The 15,986-nt window shown below is 40.7% G+C and overlaps 2 protein-coding genes across 7 annotated transcripts; one reads left to right on the forward strand and one right to left on the reverse strand.

The window, feature by feature from the left end:
- Positions 1-143: 143 nt before the first annotated feature.
- Positions 144-8,881, reverse strand: naca (nascent polypeptide associated complex subunit alpha). Of its 4 annotated transcripts, XM_016445041.1 has the most exons (11): positions 8,786-8,881; positions 7,861-7,936; positions 2,757-4,213; positions 2,303-2,594; positions 2,117-2,254; positions 1,581-1,666; positions 1,381-1,458; positions 1,134-1,280; positions 727-855; positions 470-592; positions 144-266 (listed from the first exon to the last, which is right to left on the reverse strand). In XM_016445041.1, the coding sequence occupies exons 2-11, from the start codon at positions 7,928-7,930 to the stop codon at positions 252-254; spliced, it is 2,535 nt and encodes an 844-aa protein (XP_016300527.1). In that variant the 5' UTR covers positions 7,931-7,936; positions 8,786-8,881; the 3' UTR covers positions 144-251. The 4 variants fall into 4 exon arrangements, with proteins under 4 accessions (XP_016300527.1, XP_016300525.1, XP_016300526.1 ...); XM_016445039.1 differs by having other exon boundaries at positions 2,117-2,594; XM_016445040.1 differs by lacking the exon at positions 8,786-8,881 and adding an exon at positions 8,680-8,760 and having other exon boundaries at positions 2,117-2,594.
- Positions 8,846-15,304, forward strand: LOC107657044 (tuftelin-interacting protein 11-like). 3 transcript variants are annotated; one of them, XM_016445044.1, is made up of 14 exons: positions 8,846-8,924; positions 9,562-9,774; positions 9,889-10,045; positions 10,512-10,665; positions 10,809-10,936; positions 11,337-11,492; positions 11,581-11,772; positions 12,078-12,392; positions 12,895-13,001; positions 13,074-13,242; positions 13,578-13,821; positions 13,901-14,043; positions 14,542-14,707; positions 14,828-15,304. In XM_016445044.1, the coding sequence occupies exons 2-14, from the start codon at positions 9,569-9,571 to the stop codon at positions 15,187-15,189; spliced, it is 2,499 nt and encodes an 832-aa protein (XP_016300530.1). In that variant the 5' UTR covers positions 8,846-8,924; positions 9,562-9,568; the 3' UTR covers positions 15,190-15,304. The 3 variants fall into 3 exon arrangements, with proteins under 3 accessions (XP_016300530.1, XP_016300531.1, XP_016300529.1); XM_016445045.1 differs by having other exon boundaries at positions 8,851-8,924; positions 9,565-9,774; XM_016445043.1 differs by lacking the exon at positions 8,846-8,924 and adding an exon at positions 8,953-9,015.
- Positions 15,305-15,986: the final 682 nt, after the last annotated feature.

Raw genomic sequence — 15,986 nt, forward strand, 5'->3', positions numbered from 1 at the left:
CTCTGACATTGATAGGAGCAAGTTCATACCTTTACTTTCCCTTGCTCGATGCAACTCATGTTTTCAGCTTCTCTGGACAAATTTACCATAAAATGAAATACATTTCCATGAATAGTAATAAATACACAAAATACAACAAAATATATCATTTCATCAAGCCACGCTTTTATTTCTCTTGGGTATAAATTGTACAAACAATAGTGTAGATCAAATTAGCAACATCTTAATGTGACCCAGTCCCTGATTTCCATCTACATCGTCAATTCCTGTAAAGAAAAAAGGCAAAAAGATGAATTGAGTAATATTGCTTGATACCATGACACCACATTTAAAGCCTGAGATCTTCTCAGAACAAATGAACTGGCTTCAGGACAAATTCAGAAGAACGAAAGTCAAATGTTAATTCATCACAAAAGAATTTTGAAATTCTATCAATTAAAAAAAACAACAGAAAATCAGTTTAACTCACCATAATAGCATTGACAATGTCGTTATTGTTATTCTTCAGTGCGCGCACAGCCTTTGCCCTGGATACATTGGCCTGTGACATGACCAGCTCGATGTCCTTGACCTCCACTCCAGTCTCATCAACCTGCAAATGGTAAAGCAAATCACTCACGACTGTGGACATTTACTTTTCACATTTGTTGAACATAACAGAAGACCTTTCATGAAAGCATGTTCAGTATTATTCTGTGCTAGAATCACAACAGTGTTAACAGTCACCTCTTCCTCTTCGCTCTCCTCCTGTACTGTGGGCGTCTGTGTGTTTTCCTGGATGTTTGAAACGGCTTCTCCTTGAACCTTGAACTTCTCTGCAGCTGCTAACTGGGCTTGCTGGGACAGATCTTCAATCTAAGAGGAGCAGAAACCATCAGGATTTTAGTTTGTTTTGTAGGCTTGTTCTTCATTTACACCACTGTGAAAGTTTCCTCTCTCAGGACAGAAAGTTTGGCTTCATCAGACTCAGAAGAACGAAAGTCAAACTGTTTCAATCATCATCAAGAGGTCACTTTGGTCCAGATCACCAGGCAAGGTTGCCATGTAGAATTAGTTGTCAACCAAAACATGGCTGAGATAGGAGGAGTGCACACCAACCTTAAATAAGAAAGCAGTTTTTTTCTGATCTTTACCTTGGCCTCACCGAAGACAATGTAAGTATCTGAAGCTGGACTTTTGTAGACATCTGGTTTGGTAATGACAAAGAGAATGTTCTTAGACTTGCGAATGGTTACTCTAGTAACACCAGCAACTTGTCTCAACCCCAATTTGGACATGGCCTGGCAAAGGGAAGAAAGGGTACAGTTTAACAATACTGCATTAATTCTAATTGAATTTGGTGTTAAAGTTAGATTCATTCAGTTCCTGAGGATGACCTACCTTCCTGGCTTTCTTCTCACTCCTGCTTTGTTTTGCTTTGCTGACAGGTTCCTCATCGATTTCAGCTGCAGCTGCAAGCTGTGGAAAGGGAATGCAATTTCAGTTCATGCCAATGTAAAACTGAAAAAGAAATGGTGAGAGAAAATGAAGTGGAGGGAAAAATAATGCTTTTTGTATGCGAAGATCAAAAAGAACCTTACCTGTGCCTGCTGTGTTTGTGTCTGTGCAGAGTCCTGCTCCTCCAGTTCAGGAACCGATTCGTCACTGTCAGATTCAGTGCCAGACCCTAAAACACCCAGACACATTAAATTAATTTGCCATTAGACATAGATTTTCACCAAAAATCCTGTTAGAATAATCAAAATCTTCAAATGCAATGGAGAAATGGGTGAATTCGTTTAACAGTGTTTAAATGGCACAAATACTTTTATATACTTTACATAAGCCTCAAAATGGAAGCAAAAGTAAATTGCCATTATACTTACAAGTCTGAACAAATTCACATTGATAAACTCAAAAAACATTCAGCTGTTGGCCCAATATTCTTCGAGCAACTTCCCGAAAAGCATCCAACTGAAGCTTTAATTTCACTCAAAGACTAAAGAAAGGTGATTTTCAGACCATAAAGTTACCAGGCTTACTTTCACTGATGGAGTGACGCTAAAATTATTTTTTTGGGGTATACATGCTTATACCAGCATAAGCATAGAAGGCAAAAACAGACAGAAAGAGATACCCTTGTTGTTCTTGATGACTGGTTCCAGTATTGATGGGGCTTTAACTGGCTTGGGAACAGGGACTTTAGGGACAAGGACAGGTTCAGCTTTAGGGGCGGCCTCGACTTTAGGGGCAGCAGCCTCAACTTTGGGAGCAGGGGTAGGCTTAACTTTAGGGGCAGGAGCCGACTTAACTTTAGGAGCCGCAGCCTCAACTTTGGGAGCAGTGGTAGGCTTAACTTTAGGAGCAGCGGCAAACTCAGCTTTAGGAGCAGGAGCAGGGTTAAATTTAGGGGCAGGCTCAGGCTCGACTTTAGGGGCAGGAGCAGCCTCAACTTTAGCAGCCACCACCACCTCAGCTTTAGGAGCAGCAACAGGCTTAACTTTAGCGGCAGGGGCAGCCTCAGCTTTAGGAGCAGCAACAGGCTTAACTTTAATGGCAGGAGCAGCCACAACCTTAGAGGTAGGGACAGAGTCAGCTTTAGGGGCAGCCTCAACCTTAGTGACAGGAACAGGCTCGGCTTTAGGGCTGGGGGCAGACTTAACTTTAGGTGCAGGAGTAGCCTCTACCTTAGGGGAAGCCTCAGCTTTAGGAGCAGCAGCAGGCTTAACTATAGTGGCAGGAGCAGCCTCAACTTTAGGGGCAGGAACAGACCCAACCTTAGTGACAGGAACAGGCTCGGCTTTAGGGCTGGGGGCAGACTTAACTTTAGGTGCAGGAGTAGCCTCTACCTTAGGGGAAGCCTCAGCTTTAGGAGCAGCAGCAGGCTTAACTATAGTGGCAGGAGCAGCCTCAACTTTAGGGGCAGGAACAGACTCCGCTTTAGGGGCAGCCTCAACCATAGGGGCAGAAACAGGCTCAGCTTTAGGGCTAGGGGAAGACTTATCTTTAGGTGCAGGAGTAGCCTCTACCTTAGGGGAAGCCTCAGCTTTAGGAGCAGCAGCAGGCTTAACTATAGCGGCAGGAGCAGCCTCAACTTTAGGGGCAGGAACAGACTCAGCTTTAGGAGCATCCTCAACAATAGGGGCAGCCTGAGCTTTAGGTTTAGGAACAGCCTCAGTCTTAGGGGCAGAAGCAACTGCAACTTTAAGGGTAGGATTAGGCTCATCTTTAGGGGTGAGAATAGGGTCAACTTTAGATGCAGTTTTTTCCCCAATTTTTGGGGCAGGTGCTGCTTTCTGTTCAACCTTAGGAGCTGGCTTAGTTTTAGGAGCAGCCTTAGCTTTAGGGGCAGGGCCAGATTCAACTTTACTGGTAGAGCCAGCTTCTGCTTTGGGAGCTGTTGGGGTAACTACAGGCATTGCACTAGGTGGCATGGGGGGGAAAGTAGGCATTGTAAAAGGATTCTCAGGTGGTAAGAGAGGTGGGAGATCATCATCCTCAAACGCTGCAGGAGCAGATTTTGGGGGAGCAGCAGTGGCTGAGTTCACATTTGGCACTTGGGCAGAGCCAGGCTTGGCAGCTGCTTTTGAAGGCGAAAGAGTCTTGACTTCTGAAACAACATGGGTTGCTACTTTTGGAGCTTCAGAGGCTACCTTGGGGGCTTCAGCCACTTTGGGCGGACTGGTGGCCACAGCTTCTGTAAATGACTTTGGTGCTGGGGCAGCAGATTTAGAAGTTACTTTAAAGGCAACAGGAGCCACAGCAACTTTGGGAGAGACGGGGGAAGCATTTCCATCTCCTGCTGGTTTAGCTTCCTCTTGTAATGGTAAAGCAAGAGACGGCAGAGCTGCAACTGGTGCAGGCTCCTGAGCAGGCTTAGAGGCAGAGGGAGGTGCTTGCTCAGGTTCAGCAGGTTTAAAATTCTTTGCTTTCTGTTGCTTCCCTTGTTTGCCAGCCTTTATCACCTTGGGAGCAGTCTGCTCAGCTTTCCCAGCTACAGAAGAGACAGCTGGAGGAGAGGCCAAAGGGGAGCATGGGGGGCTAGCACGAGGGCCAGAGGCAGATTTGGGAGAGGTTGGGGAGCTTGAGGAGGCAGACAGAGAGGAGCGTTTCCTGCGTTCAGCAGGAATTGGCTTAGGAGCGGTGGTGTGAGGAGAAGAGGACAGCTTGGGGTTAGTTTTGCCTTCTTTAGGCTTTGCCTGAGAGGGAGGAGGAGCCGCAGCAGCAGGCGTGGCTAATGGAAATAAAAGGGCTAGAGTGAATTTTCTTGGCAATTAAAAAGTGGCATGGTGTAAACCATCACATCCATGCTGGTTGCTGTCAATTGGACAAATGTGTTAAACAAAAGACACAAAGGACAACTAGCTACTAAATCAAACCAAACACACCTTGATTATCGGGTTAGGAATTGTAAGGCTTTGTAAAAACACCACTCAACTCCACATGCGTGAACCAGACAGGTATTGGCAATGAACTACAGTATTCAAAAACATCTGTACTAAACGAACATTGTTCAAAGATTAACACAATCTCTGGCACATTTGAAGTCCAAGGGAACTGGAACTTGCTACCCACTTCAGTATTGTGATCCAGACTTTATATGCAATACATTATGGTAAATTAGACCTAAAGAAAAATTACTAAAATGTAACATTGCCTATTCAGACAGCAATAAAGTTTCTACAAAACAATAGTGAAAAGCCCTCAAAGGCACATGTAATAGACAAATGGCATTTTGTTTAAAATATTTAAAAAGTGGTATATTGCTTCTACAGTACATGATCCCAATTAAAAACAACTTGAAACACAAAGTACATATTGTGAAATAATGATCACAGAGCAATATAAACCTGGTTAAAAACACTATCCTTCTGGGTCAATGTGTGAGCATGAGATTGGTTAGGACTTATGTGCATTTAAAATTTGCCACGTTACTGGTTACAATTATGAACTGTAATTCCATGATCAGTATCGGGAAATTATCAATAATAGGTCACAAGACGCACTTCTAACTTTCATTTAAAAAAAGTAGCAAAAAAGCATGGTAGCCGTAAATTGATGACATGTTTAAATATTTAGATTAGGAATAGGGCTGCACGATTAGTCGAATGCGATTGTCATGCGCATTTTGTTAGTAAAGCCGGTTCTGTAATCAGCAGAAAATCATCATCACGTGCTTTCAGATGGAGCAGATCGCGATCTCGATTCCATTTTGATTTATCGTGCAGCCCTAATTAGGAATGTGCTGACAATCTCATATCAGACGTTCCTCTCGTTGATAGCAGAGGAGTGGATCCAGCGAGAGCTTGATGGGGTGACATCAAAAAGTTTTTTTTAGGAGTCGTGGTAGTAGAGGCGGCGCAACATGTGAATAATCCCGCCCACTCTAACGCGGTACTGAACTGCAGTGGAAACGCAAACCGAGCCGAACCGTGCCGTGCCGTACTGAGCCATACCGAGCCGAGTCGTACCACGCAGTGGAAAAGCACCATTTGTGCCATGCAGTGCCCAAGTTCCAAATTCAACTAAACTTCAAAAACAGTAGTCAGGATATCAAGAAATGTGAAATATATTCATTCCTCATATTGTCATAAGCACAGTTTACCAAAGTACTATCCATGATATTTAGTGTTCCATATCTATGACTAAATGTGCCCAATATTTGACCAAGATTTGCATGCTTACTCAAATTTTCATAACAAAATTACTAATTTTGTTACTCTAACACTTAACTTTCAACATTTACATTGTGAAAAAATGACCCAAAAAGCTTGTACATCAAGATATATACAGAAAAGCTTGTTTTCCTCAAAATCAGAATCATTTGGAGACTTAACTTTGTAAACATGTTAAATTGCATGATTCTCTTCACGAAGATCACAAAGGTTTGCAAAAACATTCCTGAACACAATAAATCTCAGTAAAAAATAAACCCTTGTTATAAATGTCTTACAGCTATTCAGGTTGTAATCACTCAAATTCAGTGAAATGTTAGGAAAATGTTCATGCAGAGTGGCACTGTCCAAATTCCACGCACAAAGATTTAAGGATGCATGTGCTTTTAATATCACAACTCAATTTAGTGTAATATTAATCAGTACAGGCAAACACACTGTTGGGCAAGGCAGTCCTGGATCGATTGTTTTTCAGAACCAAATGTTGTCATTACCTCATAACCAATGTAAATTATGAAATCACAAAACTACACTGTAGGTATGACTTGCTGCTTAAAGAGTTAATTCAACTGTCATAAGACATTTTATTAGTCTATACAATAAAAGTCAAAAAGATTCTCCAAAAAATCATCTGTGTTCCCACGAAAGAAATTCACACAGGTTTAGATTAGGGGTGTGCACAAATAGTCGATTTGTAATTATTATTCGAAAAATAAAAACACTATTCGAATTTTACTACGTGCTGCGTTGCTGGCTGTAAAAGCAGGGAATCCATGATAAATCCTAAGCACGCAAACTAAGGGTGTATTCACACCTGTCTTGTTTGGTTCGATTGAATCGAACTCATGTTCATTTCCCCCCTTGGTGATCTTCTGGGCAGGTGTGAATACAGCAATCGCTCGCACTCGGGTGCGGACCAAACAACCGCACCGAGACCCAGCTGAAGAGGTCTGGTTCCAAACGAACTCTGGTACGCTCGAGAATATCGGTCCAATGAATGGATGACCTTAGCACACGTGTGGTTTTGTTTACAATTTCTGGTTCACTTGCAAAAAGGGCAGTGTGAAAGCAAACCACACCAAAAAAAAAAAAAATCAACATTGTATTTGGTCCGGACCAAAGCAAGTGAACTAGCGGACTTTCCTGGTGTGAATACACCCTAAAAGTCAGTTATAAATAAATGCACTGGGTGGCGCTGTGGAGCGTGTTAAGTTGATTGTATTTGATCACAGAATGTCACCTCCTGTATTAATCAGTGAAACTGAGTTATCATAATATCACCATCACAATGAGAAATCACGTGAAACCCAAACACCAGTTGACTGAGGAAAGACAGCTGTCCATCACTGCATTCACGACTGCAGGTAAGCACAGCTGTACCCCGAGTGAGCCGAGAAGAGAGCTTATATGATAGCGAAATGATCTTGAGATATATGCTTCCTTTAAGTTTCCTCGAGGGAGATTGGTTTAAGAACAGAAAACAAAGCGCTGTAAGAAACTTTGCTTAGCACACTATTATCTTTGTGTCTCTCTGGAACGTCTGTGTCGGCGCGCGTTCTTATTGTTATCAGTCTGAGAAGCCACCTTTCACCCGAGCATGTGGATATTATATGTTTCTGTTCTTTATATATATAGTTTACACACATTTTCAACTAAAAGAAAAACTTGAGATATAACGTAACAACGTTGTAGAACATTGTTGTCTATAATGCCTAATCATAAGCTTGTTCAGAAATGGTGACAAAAACTTGATTATTAAAAAATTAGCTCTCTCATTAAACAATTTAAATAAACGCATACTTGAATATTCGCTTTTTATGAGCCCAAATATTCCAATACAATATTTTTGAAAAATGCCCATCCCTAGTTTGGATCAACACAAAATGTTGCCGAACTAGTGCAGTTTTTAATCCAGGGAGGGGCTCAAGAACATTAACCTAAAAACCTCTAGGTGGAGAAATCTGACTCAAATGGCATCCCCACCCTACAAATCAACATGTGACCTACAACAGCTGGTAGAGGACCATAAAAAAAAACCCTGAAGAAAATTTAAAACAGGTGCAAACTCACCATAAATAGACTGATCAAACTTGCAACTGGTTTTTTTTTTTTTTTATAAAAACTGCCAAAATAAAACCACAGCTCCAGCACCCCTTCCACAAACTGCATTTAGTGTCAGACATGCAAATTCAACGGCAGTACTAACCCGTCTCCGCCTGGGGCTGCTGCATCTCCTGCTCTGTAACAGGGACAGTTTCTGTGGCTTCGCCTGGCATTCTGGACTGCAACAGAAATTGGCATAATACAAAGATCATTAGCTTCGCAAAAATGAAGTCAATAAGAAGTTTTAGTCTGTGCTTTATATTCATGTGGCTTTTACTATTCAAAATGAGCAGCACACTAGGCCTCTTCCGTCAGCTGGCTCACCGCCGCCTGAATTAAACCCAATGCTGTGCTCACATCTGATCAAGTATCGAGCTTGCATGATAACATTTCACAAGTGCACTGTACGGAAACGGAGTTTGATAAAAACCCAAGCACATAACATGGCCTATTCAGCATAACTACACAAAAGCATTGTTTTACAGGTGATGCACATTTCACGTGTAACAGAGCAGCACTGTCACACTACTGCTGTTTGAGAGAAGCACTGGCCAAGCGAAAACAAAACGCGGACAACGCTAGGAAATTCGTTTTTGACCTTTTATATTGTAACGCTATCATAGCACGTGTAACGTTATCTCTGTATTTTTATAAATTGTTTGTCTAATAGGCGAGATCAACTTTCCAATGATTACTGACGCACACAAAGCAAGTGCTTTTTGTCATTACATTAAAGACTTTAAACAAATATCGCTCTAGATGTTTATAAAACTATATTTCGTATGTTTTGAACGTTTCGTTAGGCACAAAGTCCTCGCATACAGCAACGCAGGTGCGTCTCGCTCCCCCATTTTGAACAGTCAGCCGGTTGTATTCAGCAAGATATTTCCTCAATAATCGAGCCAAATAAACAAATCTTTACCGTTCAGCACAGAGGAACACTAAAGCGTCAATACAAGTAGTAAATCAGAGGTCAAAAGCATCAAAACCGCTTTGGATGACAATAGATGTAACACAGAAGTACTCACTAGTTCAGGGAACAGAATCCAAGATGGCTGTAAGAGAGGGTTCCTGGCCTCCGCGTCGCTCTGATGTCACAGCTTTGCTTCCGGCGCCGACAGGAAGTTGCTTTTGGACACGCTCTTGCTGACAGAACTACATTATTAGGTTCAATTAAAATATTGTTTATGTGCTTGAGCTCTTCTATTTCAGCTCAGAACTGTTTGTACGTTACGTTGGACGTGATGGAGAATTCACAGTAACGTTAACTGTTTTAAAAGAAAGCATGTGCTTTTGTTTACAAAAAATAGCAATGCTATGCTAACCTGTATATTTTTTTGAAAACCTTTGCCTGACGTACTAATATTACGAGCAATAACACTTTCTTTTATCGTATGTGTTTAATGTGAGCAGGTTATGCAGGTTAAACTCCTTTATGTAAATACTGTTGTGCATAAACCGGGGGTTTTCAGTCTTTTAGGTCACGGAGCCCCAATTATCATCATCCTAAAATTTGAAAAGCAGCGATGTATTTTCATGTTTAAAGACCCAATTTATACTGTAAAAATAATATTATAAACGTGAGAATATAATTAGTATATTTTTCTTATTTTTACTCACTGTAGCACTGTTTGGTGTGTTTTTGTCTGTCTATCTATCTTATTTTTTTATAATTTATTTGATCTTACATTTGTTACACTGTTTTTCTAAAAAAATTTCCTTGGACCCCCTAGTACTCCCTTACAGCCTCCCGGGACCCTGGTTTGAAAACCCTGGCCTAAAACATTCTTCTGTTTAATTCCAGCAGAGAGATGTCTATGTCCCATTTGTATGGGCGTAGAGGTGATGAGGAGGAGGATGGTGTGGAAATTGAAAAGTTTGAGGTGTCTGAATGGGACTTGGCCAATGAGTTCAACCCAGACAGACGCAGACACAGACAGACCAAAGAAGAAGTGACTTATGGGATTTGGGCAGAGCATGACTCTGATGATGAGCGGCCCAGCTTTGGGGGGAAAAGGTATTTGGTTGTTGTTGATAATGTTTCAGCTGTCAAACAGCTAGAGACCTTGGTGAATAAGCAGTAAATGTCATTTTAAGACAATAAACAATATTGATATTTGTATCCACACAGATCGAAAGACTATTCAGCTCCTGTTAACTTTGTGAGTGCTGGCCTTAGAAAGACTGCAGCTGAGGAGAAAGTGGAGCAGGAGGGTTCAGATGACTCCAGTGATGGTGGAGATGCACCTCCTCCACCTCGCGCTGCTGTTCCCAAAAAACTCCAAACGGTAAAGTGAGATGCCAACACAACAATGTCTTTAGTTTTGAACGTCAGGTCCAATAATATGGGTCTCGATAAGATAAAAAAAAAAAAAAAGATTTTGAAAGTCTCTTAAGCTTGTTACGTAAGCTTGTTTTACTATTTAAAATGATTTTGTATTTTAAAATATTTAAAATGTAATTTATACCAAACCAAAGTTTAATTTTCAGCATCATTACTCCAGTCTTCAGTGTAACATGATCCTTCAGAAATCATTCTAATATGCTGATTTGGTGTTCAAGAAACATTTCTTATTATTATCAATGTTGAAACCGTTGTGCTGCTTAATAGTTTTGTGGAAATTCTGATCAATTCAATCTGATCTTTTTTTTGATCTGATCAGTTAATGAATGAATCCTTATAAATAAAAAGTCTTATTGATCCCAAATGTCTGAACAGTTGTGTAATATATGTATTTGAATTCTTTATTTTAGGGTGGGAGCTTTAAGACATCCCAAAGGTTTGCAGGTGGTATCAGAACAGGGCAGGACTTGGGATCCTGGGAGAAACACACACGGGGCATTGGTCAAAAACTTCTGCAGAAGATGGGCTACGTTCCAGGAAAAGGATTGGGCAAAAATGCTCAAGGTAAAACAACAGTCCTTTATTTCATACCTCAGTGTACTGGTTTTGCTGCATTTAGCTTATTGTGAATTATGTTGTGCATCATGTGTTTACTTGGGGATGGTGTTATGATGTGAATGGCCTCTTACGGAAATCTTTGTGTGCAGGTATTGTGAACCCGATTGAGGCTAAGTTGCGAAAGGGGAAGGGAGCAGTTGGTGCATATGGTAATGAGAGGACCCAGCAGTCCCTGCAGGATTTCCCTGCTGTAGACTCTGAGGAGGAGGAGGAGAATGTAAGTCAAAACTAACAAATTCTTGGTGGTTGCAGTGGATAAATCAAATTCAGATGCTCAAACAGTGTTGTTTAAAAAATACACATATCCAAATAAGCAATTTAAATGACATAAAGGGATCCTTTTGAATACAAAATGGATAGAACTCAATAGTTTTCTCTTTTGGTCAGGAAACAAAAAAAAGCATCTGACTGAACAGGGGGTGCATTTCCTAAAAGCAATTATGGTCACAAGATCTGTTGTTACCAACAGAGTTCAACGAAACTTGCGACCATAGTTGGCTATCAATGCTTTTTGGAAACGCGCCCCAGATCAGCAGCAGGCCAAATTTTTCATCACCTATCCTGTTTTCATATTGTTTGCTTAATTTTTATTTTTATTTTTAATTCCATCTTTGAAGGAGTTTCAGAGGGAGTTGGGGCAATGGCGTAAAGAACCAGGAATGGCAAAGAAAAAGCCCAAATATTCTTACAAGACTGTGGAAGAGCTGAAAGCTCATGGCAAACTGGCCAACAGGAGCATGAGCAGACCTGCTGGAGAACTGGCTCAGGTTAAGGTGAGAGTGTAAAACACTTAGAGTAATGAACAATAACCGTTTATATATCTCACAAGAAACAGTTGTTAACCTATCCCTCGTGTTTCAGGTGATCGATATGACAGGCAGAGAGCAGAAGGTGTATCACAGTTACAGTCATATGAGTCAGAAGCACAGTGTTCCTGAGGAGGCCCCTTTGAGTGTGAGCACACGAGAACAGAAGACCTCTGGCTTCTCTTTACCAGAGCTGGAACACAACCTCAAACTGCTCATTGAGCTCACAGAGCAAGACATCCTACAGGTACAGCACTCGTAAACTTGCACTAAATCAGCAGCAAGTTAGAAAAAGGATTTACGTAAAATAATATTAAATAAATTAAGTAATATAATGCTAATTATAAAATCATATGCAATATAAATATTGTAGTATTTGTAAATGTTGCTTCCTATGTGGTGCACCACGTGCAACCCTTCACATCTTATTTATCATATTTAAATGCATAATTCACTTCATAATAAATTCTTGTTTTGGTCAATGACAGAAGCAAACAGCCAGTTCTTGATTTTATTAGTTTCTGTTTGTGGGTTTGTGTTGTGTGTATATAGAGTGCACGACATCTGCAGCACGAGAAGGACACTGTGGTGACCCTGACCCATGAGAGTGACGCACTGCAGGTCAGGCTGGCAGAGGAGGAACAGGCTTTAGGTCGACTTGGTGATGTGATGAACCTGGTGGATCGTTTCGAAGCAGGCGATAAGGAGGGCAGCCCTGCACTCAGCCTTCAGGAGTGTGCTAAGATCTTCCAGCAGCTGCAGACAGAGTTCTATCAGGAGTACAAAACCTTGGGTTTGGGAGACCTAGCTGTGTCTGTTGTACATCCTTTATTGAAAGAGAGACTTCGCAGCTGGGAACCACTGAAGGTAAAAAATACTTTTTATACAGTATGTTTTATACCACTGTTCAAAAGTTTGGGCTCAGGAAGGTGTTTTTGTTCTTGAAAGTCTTGAAAGTATTTTATGCTCACCAAGGCTGCATGTATTTGTTAAAAAATACAGTCAAACAATTTATATTGTGAAATATTACAATTTAAAATCTAATTGTTTTCTAATTGAATATATTCTGAAATGCTATTTATTCCTGTGATGCAAAGCTGAATTTTCAGCATCATTACTTTAGTCTTCAGTGTCACATGATCCTTCAGAAATCATTCTAAAATGCTGATTTGCTGCTCAAGAAACATTTCTTATTATTGTCAACATTTAAAACAGTCATGCCACTTAATATTTCTTTGGAAACTGATACATTTTTTCAGGATACTTTGATGATCTTTGTTTATTAATCGTCACTGATTTTGTTATTGTTTCCACACTTTGTATAAGCTTTGAGTCTTATGAATTCTGCGATCTCTCTGTTTGTGTATAGGACTGTTCAGATGGTTTGGAGGAAGTTGGTCAGTGGAGGGCCATTCTTGAAAGCTCACAATCTCTTCATGGTGGTCCAGACACTTCTAACATGGACCCCTATCACAGGTAACCCATATCTGAGAGTGTGTATGTGGAGTGTCTGTAGAAGCAAATGACTCAAGCGCGTTTTGTGTGCAGGTTGAAATGGGAAGTGTGGGTTCCAGTCATGAGGAGCTGTGTGTCTCAGTGGCAGCCTAGAAACGTGGGGCCCATGGTGGACTGTGTCGAGTGCTGGGCTCCTATATTACCGTTGTGGATTCTGGACCATGTTTTGGAGCAACTTATTTTCCCACGACTACAGAGAGAGGTTTGTGCTGAACATATGACCAATTCACACTATACGTTACCTTGTCAAACCTGAGTATGTGTTATATGTAGATGAGATATATAGATATGTCTGAGTATAGTTAGGGACGCTTGACTGATTGCACAGACACTATTGGAAGAGAGCTGAACTGGATGATGACATCACTGAATCATCAATGAACTGACTTTAGTGGGACTCTGTCCTCTTGCATTATTGACAAACTATTTTCCTGTTTGAAACTAAAGCTGCTTTGACACAATCAGTGCTGTATAAAGTGCTATATAAATAAAGGTGACTTGACTTGAGATGTTACTTCTCTGACTGATTTTGGATAGGTGGACAATTGGAACCCACTGACAGACACAGTACCAATCCATTCATGGATTCATCCCTGGCTGCCTCTGATGCAAACCCGTCTTGAGCCACTGTACGCACCCATCCGCAGTAAACTAGCCTATGCCCTGCAGCGCTGGCACCCCAGCGACTCCTCCGCCAGACTCATTCTGCAACCCTGGAAAGATGTCTTCACACCTGGTGCCTGGGAGGCCTTCATGGTCAAAAATATAGTTCCCAAACTAGGTATGTGCTTATTTAGATTGTCAGTGTCAGACTTTGGGAGTCTGAGGGAGTCTCTGAAGGTTTTGCTACTGTGTTACAGCTCTTTGTTTAGGAGAGCTGGTGGTGAATCCTCATCAGCAACTACTGGAGCCGTTTAACTGGGTGATGGACTGGGAAGGGATGCTCTCTGTCTCCTCCATGGTTGGACTGCTGGATAAGAATTTCTTCCCCAAATGGCTACAGGTCAGCCTAACAGTCTTTTACAACTAGTCAAAAGAATACTAAACAATTTGTATTAATGAAAATAGTGTAAAAGAAAAATCAATTAAAACCAAAACTGACTGGTGTAATACATCTGTGGCTTTTATTATTATTATTTATCCATTTTTTTATTTAAACATATTTTATTAAGAATAGAAATTGTCCAGTGCTTAAAAAAGGAAATTAATATTGTATTATTTTGTCACATTGAACTGACATTTTAAACATAATTTAAATATTTAATACATATTGTAATATTAAATATACCATTTTACATTTCTATTTGTCAGATCAAAAAGTGATTTATTAATTTTTTTTACTGTTTCATTGAACTACTTTAATGGCATAAACTAAAAATAGTTGTTTAAATACAACTCATTTATATGTAGAAGTTTACTTATTTTTATTTAATAAATTTAGTTTAGTGTAACTCATACATTTGAATTTAGTACTAGGTGTTTCTTTTGTTTCCTGGTGCAGGTGTTGTGTTCCTGGCTCAGTAACAACCCAAACTATGAGGAGATCACTAAATGGTATCTGGGCTGGAAGAGTTTGCTCTCAGAGAACCTGCTCAGTCATCCATTGATCAAAGAAAAACTGAACGAGGCCCTTGACATCATGAATCGCGCTGTTGCCTCTGGACTAGGTCAGTCACACACTAGAAAAAATAACACGTCAGGCTGGCTTCACTAGTCCACTAAATGTATTTATAGCTTTGTACAGGTCTCTCATTCTACCTTCAACTTCACCATCTGTCTTTTTGCAGGTGGATATATGCAACCTGGAGCAAGAGAGAACATTGCATATCTGATTCAGACAGAGAGAAGAAAAGATTTCCAATGCGAGCCTCAGCCTGAGCGTCGTGACGTGGAGAATCCTGCCACACGTCCATCAGGCACCGCAGCGGTACCAGCATCTGTACCTACCAACTTTAAAGATCTAGTCCAGGCCAAAGCTGAGGAGAACGGCATTGTTTTCATGCCACTGGTGGCCAAAAGGCACATGGGGAAACAGTTATTCACATTTGGCAGAATAGTCATCTACATTGAGCGTGGAGTGGTCTTCGTCCAAGGCGAGAAAACCTGGGTTCCAACATCACTACAGAGTCTAATTGACATGGCCAAATGAGACTGATGCTCGGTCGAAAAAAAAACTGTTTAAATGTTGCTGTCTAGTCTGCTTCCATGCAGTTTGTAACAGCTCTATCAGACTTGTCTGTCAATGTTGTTTTATACTGCTGAAGAACTGGTTTTGAATAAATTTGTCTTTAAATTAACACTAGGCTTGTTTGTTGCATTTCGCTTCCCATTGCTTTGTCATTGACTCAATTCAAATGTCACAACTAGGCCCGGGCGATAAAACAGTATCGATATTTATCGACAGTACACCATCATCGATAAAGATAGAAAAAATGTTCAATATATTGCACGATAGTGTCACGCTTTTTTCATTTAAAAGGCGCGTGTTATGAGTGACAAGTAGAGAGCCAACAGAACACAAACACACGCTGAAATGAGTGCCGTGCCTGCCTGCGATGAGGAGACTGAATCAAAAAAAGGAATATTAGTCGAATTTAAAATAAAAATTCGCATTCAAATTAAAAAACGGTATATTTGAATTTTAGGTGTGCGTCAGAGAGCCTTATCAGAGGCGCACGAGATGCGGTGAGGATGATGTTGCATTTTAATGTTTTTGTTAGTCTATATCCAGTTGAAACCACAAGATGCGCCGCTGCTGCATTTGCCATTCAAAATATTAGAGAACTATACAGTGCGGAGAAGATATTGGTTAGGTTAAAACCGAAACCAAGCCATTCACACAGAACGGATATTCGACGCATTCTCGAGACACATAACTATGACTGTTGCACTCGGAGAAGAGTTGAATAGAAAGCCATGTAAAGTTAAAAGAGGTTCAACTTTTAG

The sequence above is a fragment of the Sinocyclocheilus anshuiensis genome, unplaced genomic scaffold, assembly GCF_001515605.1.
Source record: "Sinocyclocheilus anshuiensis isolate Anshui unplaced genomic scaffold, SAMN03320099.WGS_v1.1 scaffold1453, whole genome shotgun sequence".
NCBI lineage: Eukaryota > Metazoa > Chordata > Actinopteri > Cypriniformes > Cyprinidae > Sinocyclocheilus > Sinocyclocheilus anshuiensis.

Bases quoted from the DNA above. Each gene is read 5' to 3' on its own strand.
- naca (XM_016445039.1), bottom strand. From the start codon at position 7,930: ATGCCAGGCGAAGCCACAGAAACTGTCCCTGTTACAGAGCAGGAGATG. The intron at 4,214-7,860 runs GTTAGTACTGCC...TATTTCCATTAG, and splicing joins GCAGCCCCAGGCGGAGACGG to CCACGCCTGCTGCTGCGGCT. The intron at 1,459-1,580 runs GTAAGGTTCTTT...CCCTTTCCACAG, and splicing joins CACAAACACAGCAGGCACAG to CTTGCAGCTGCAGCTGAAAT.
- LOC107657044 (XM_016445043.1), top strand. The intron at 11,493-11,580 runs GTGAGAGTGTAA...CTCGTGTTTCAG, and splicing joins GAGAACTGGCTCAGGTTAAG to GTGATCGATATGACAGGCAG. The intron at 13,002-13,073 runs GTAACCCATATC...TTTTGTGTGCAG, and splicing joins AACATGGACCCCTATCACAG to GTTGAAATGGGAAGTGTGGG.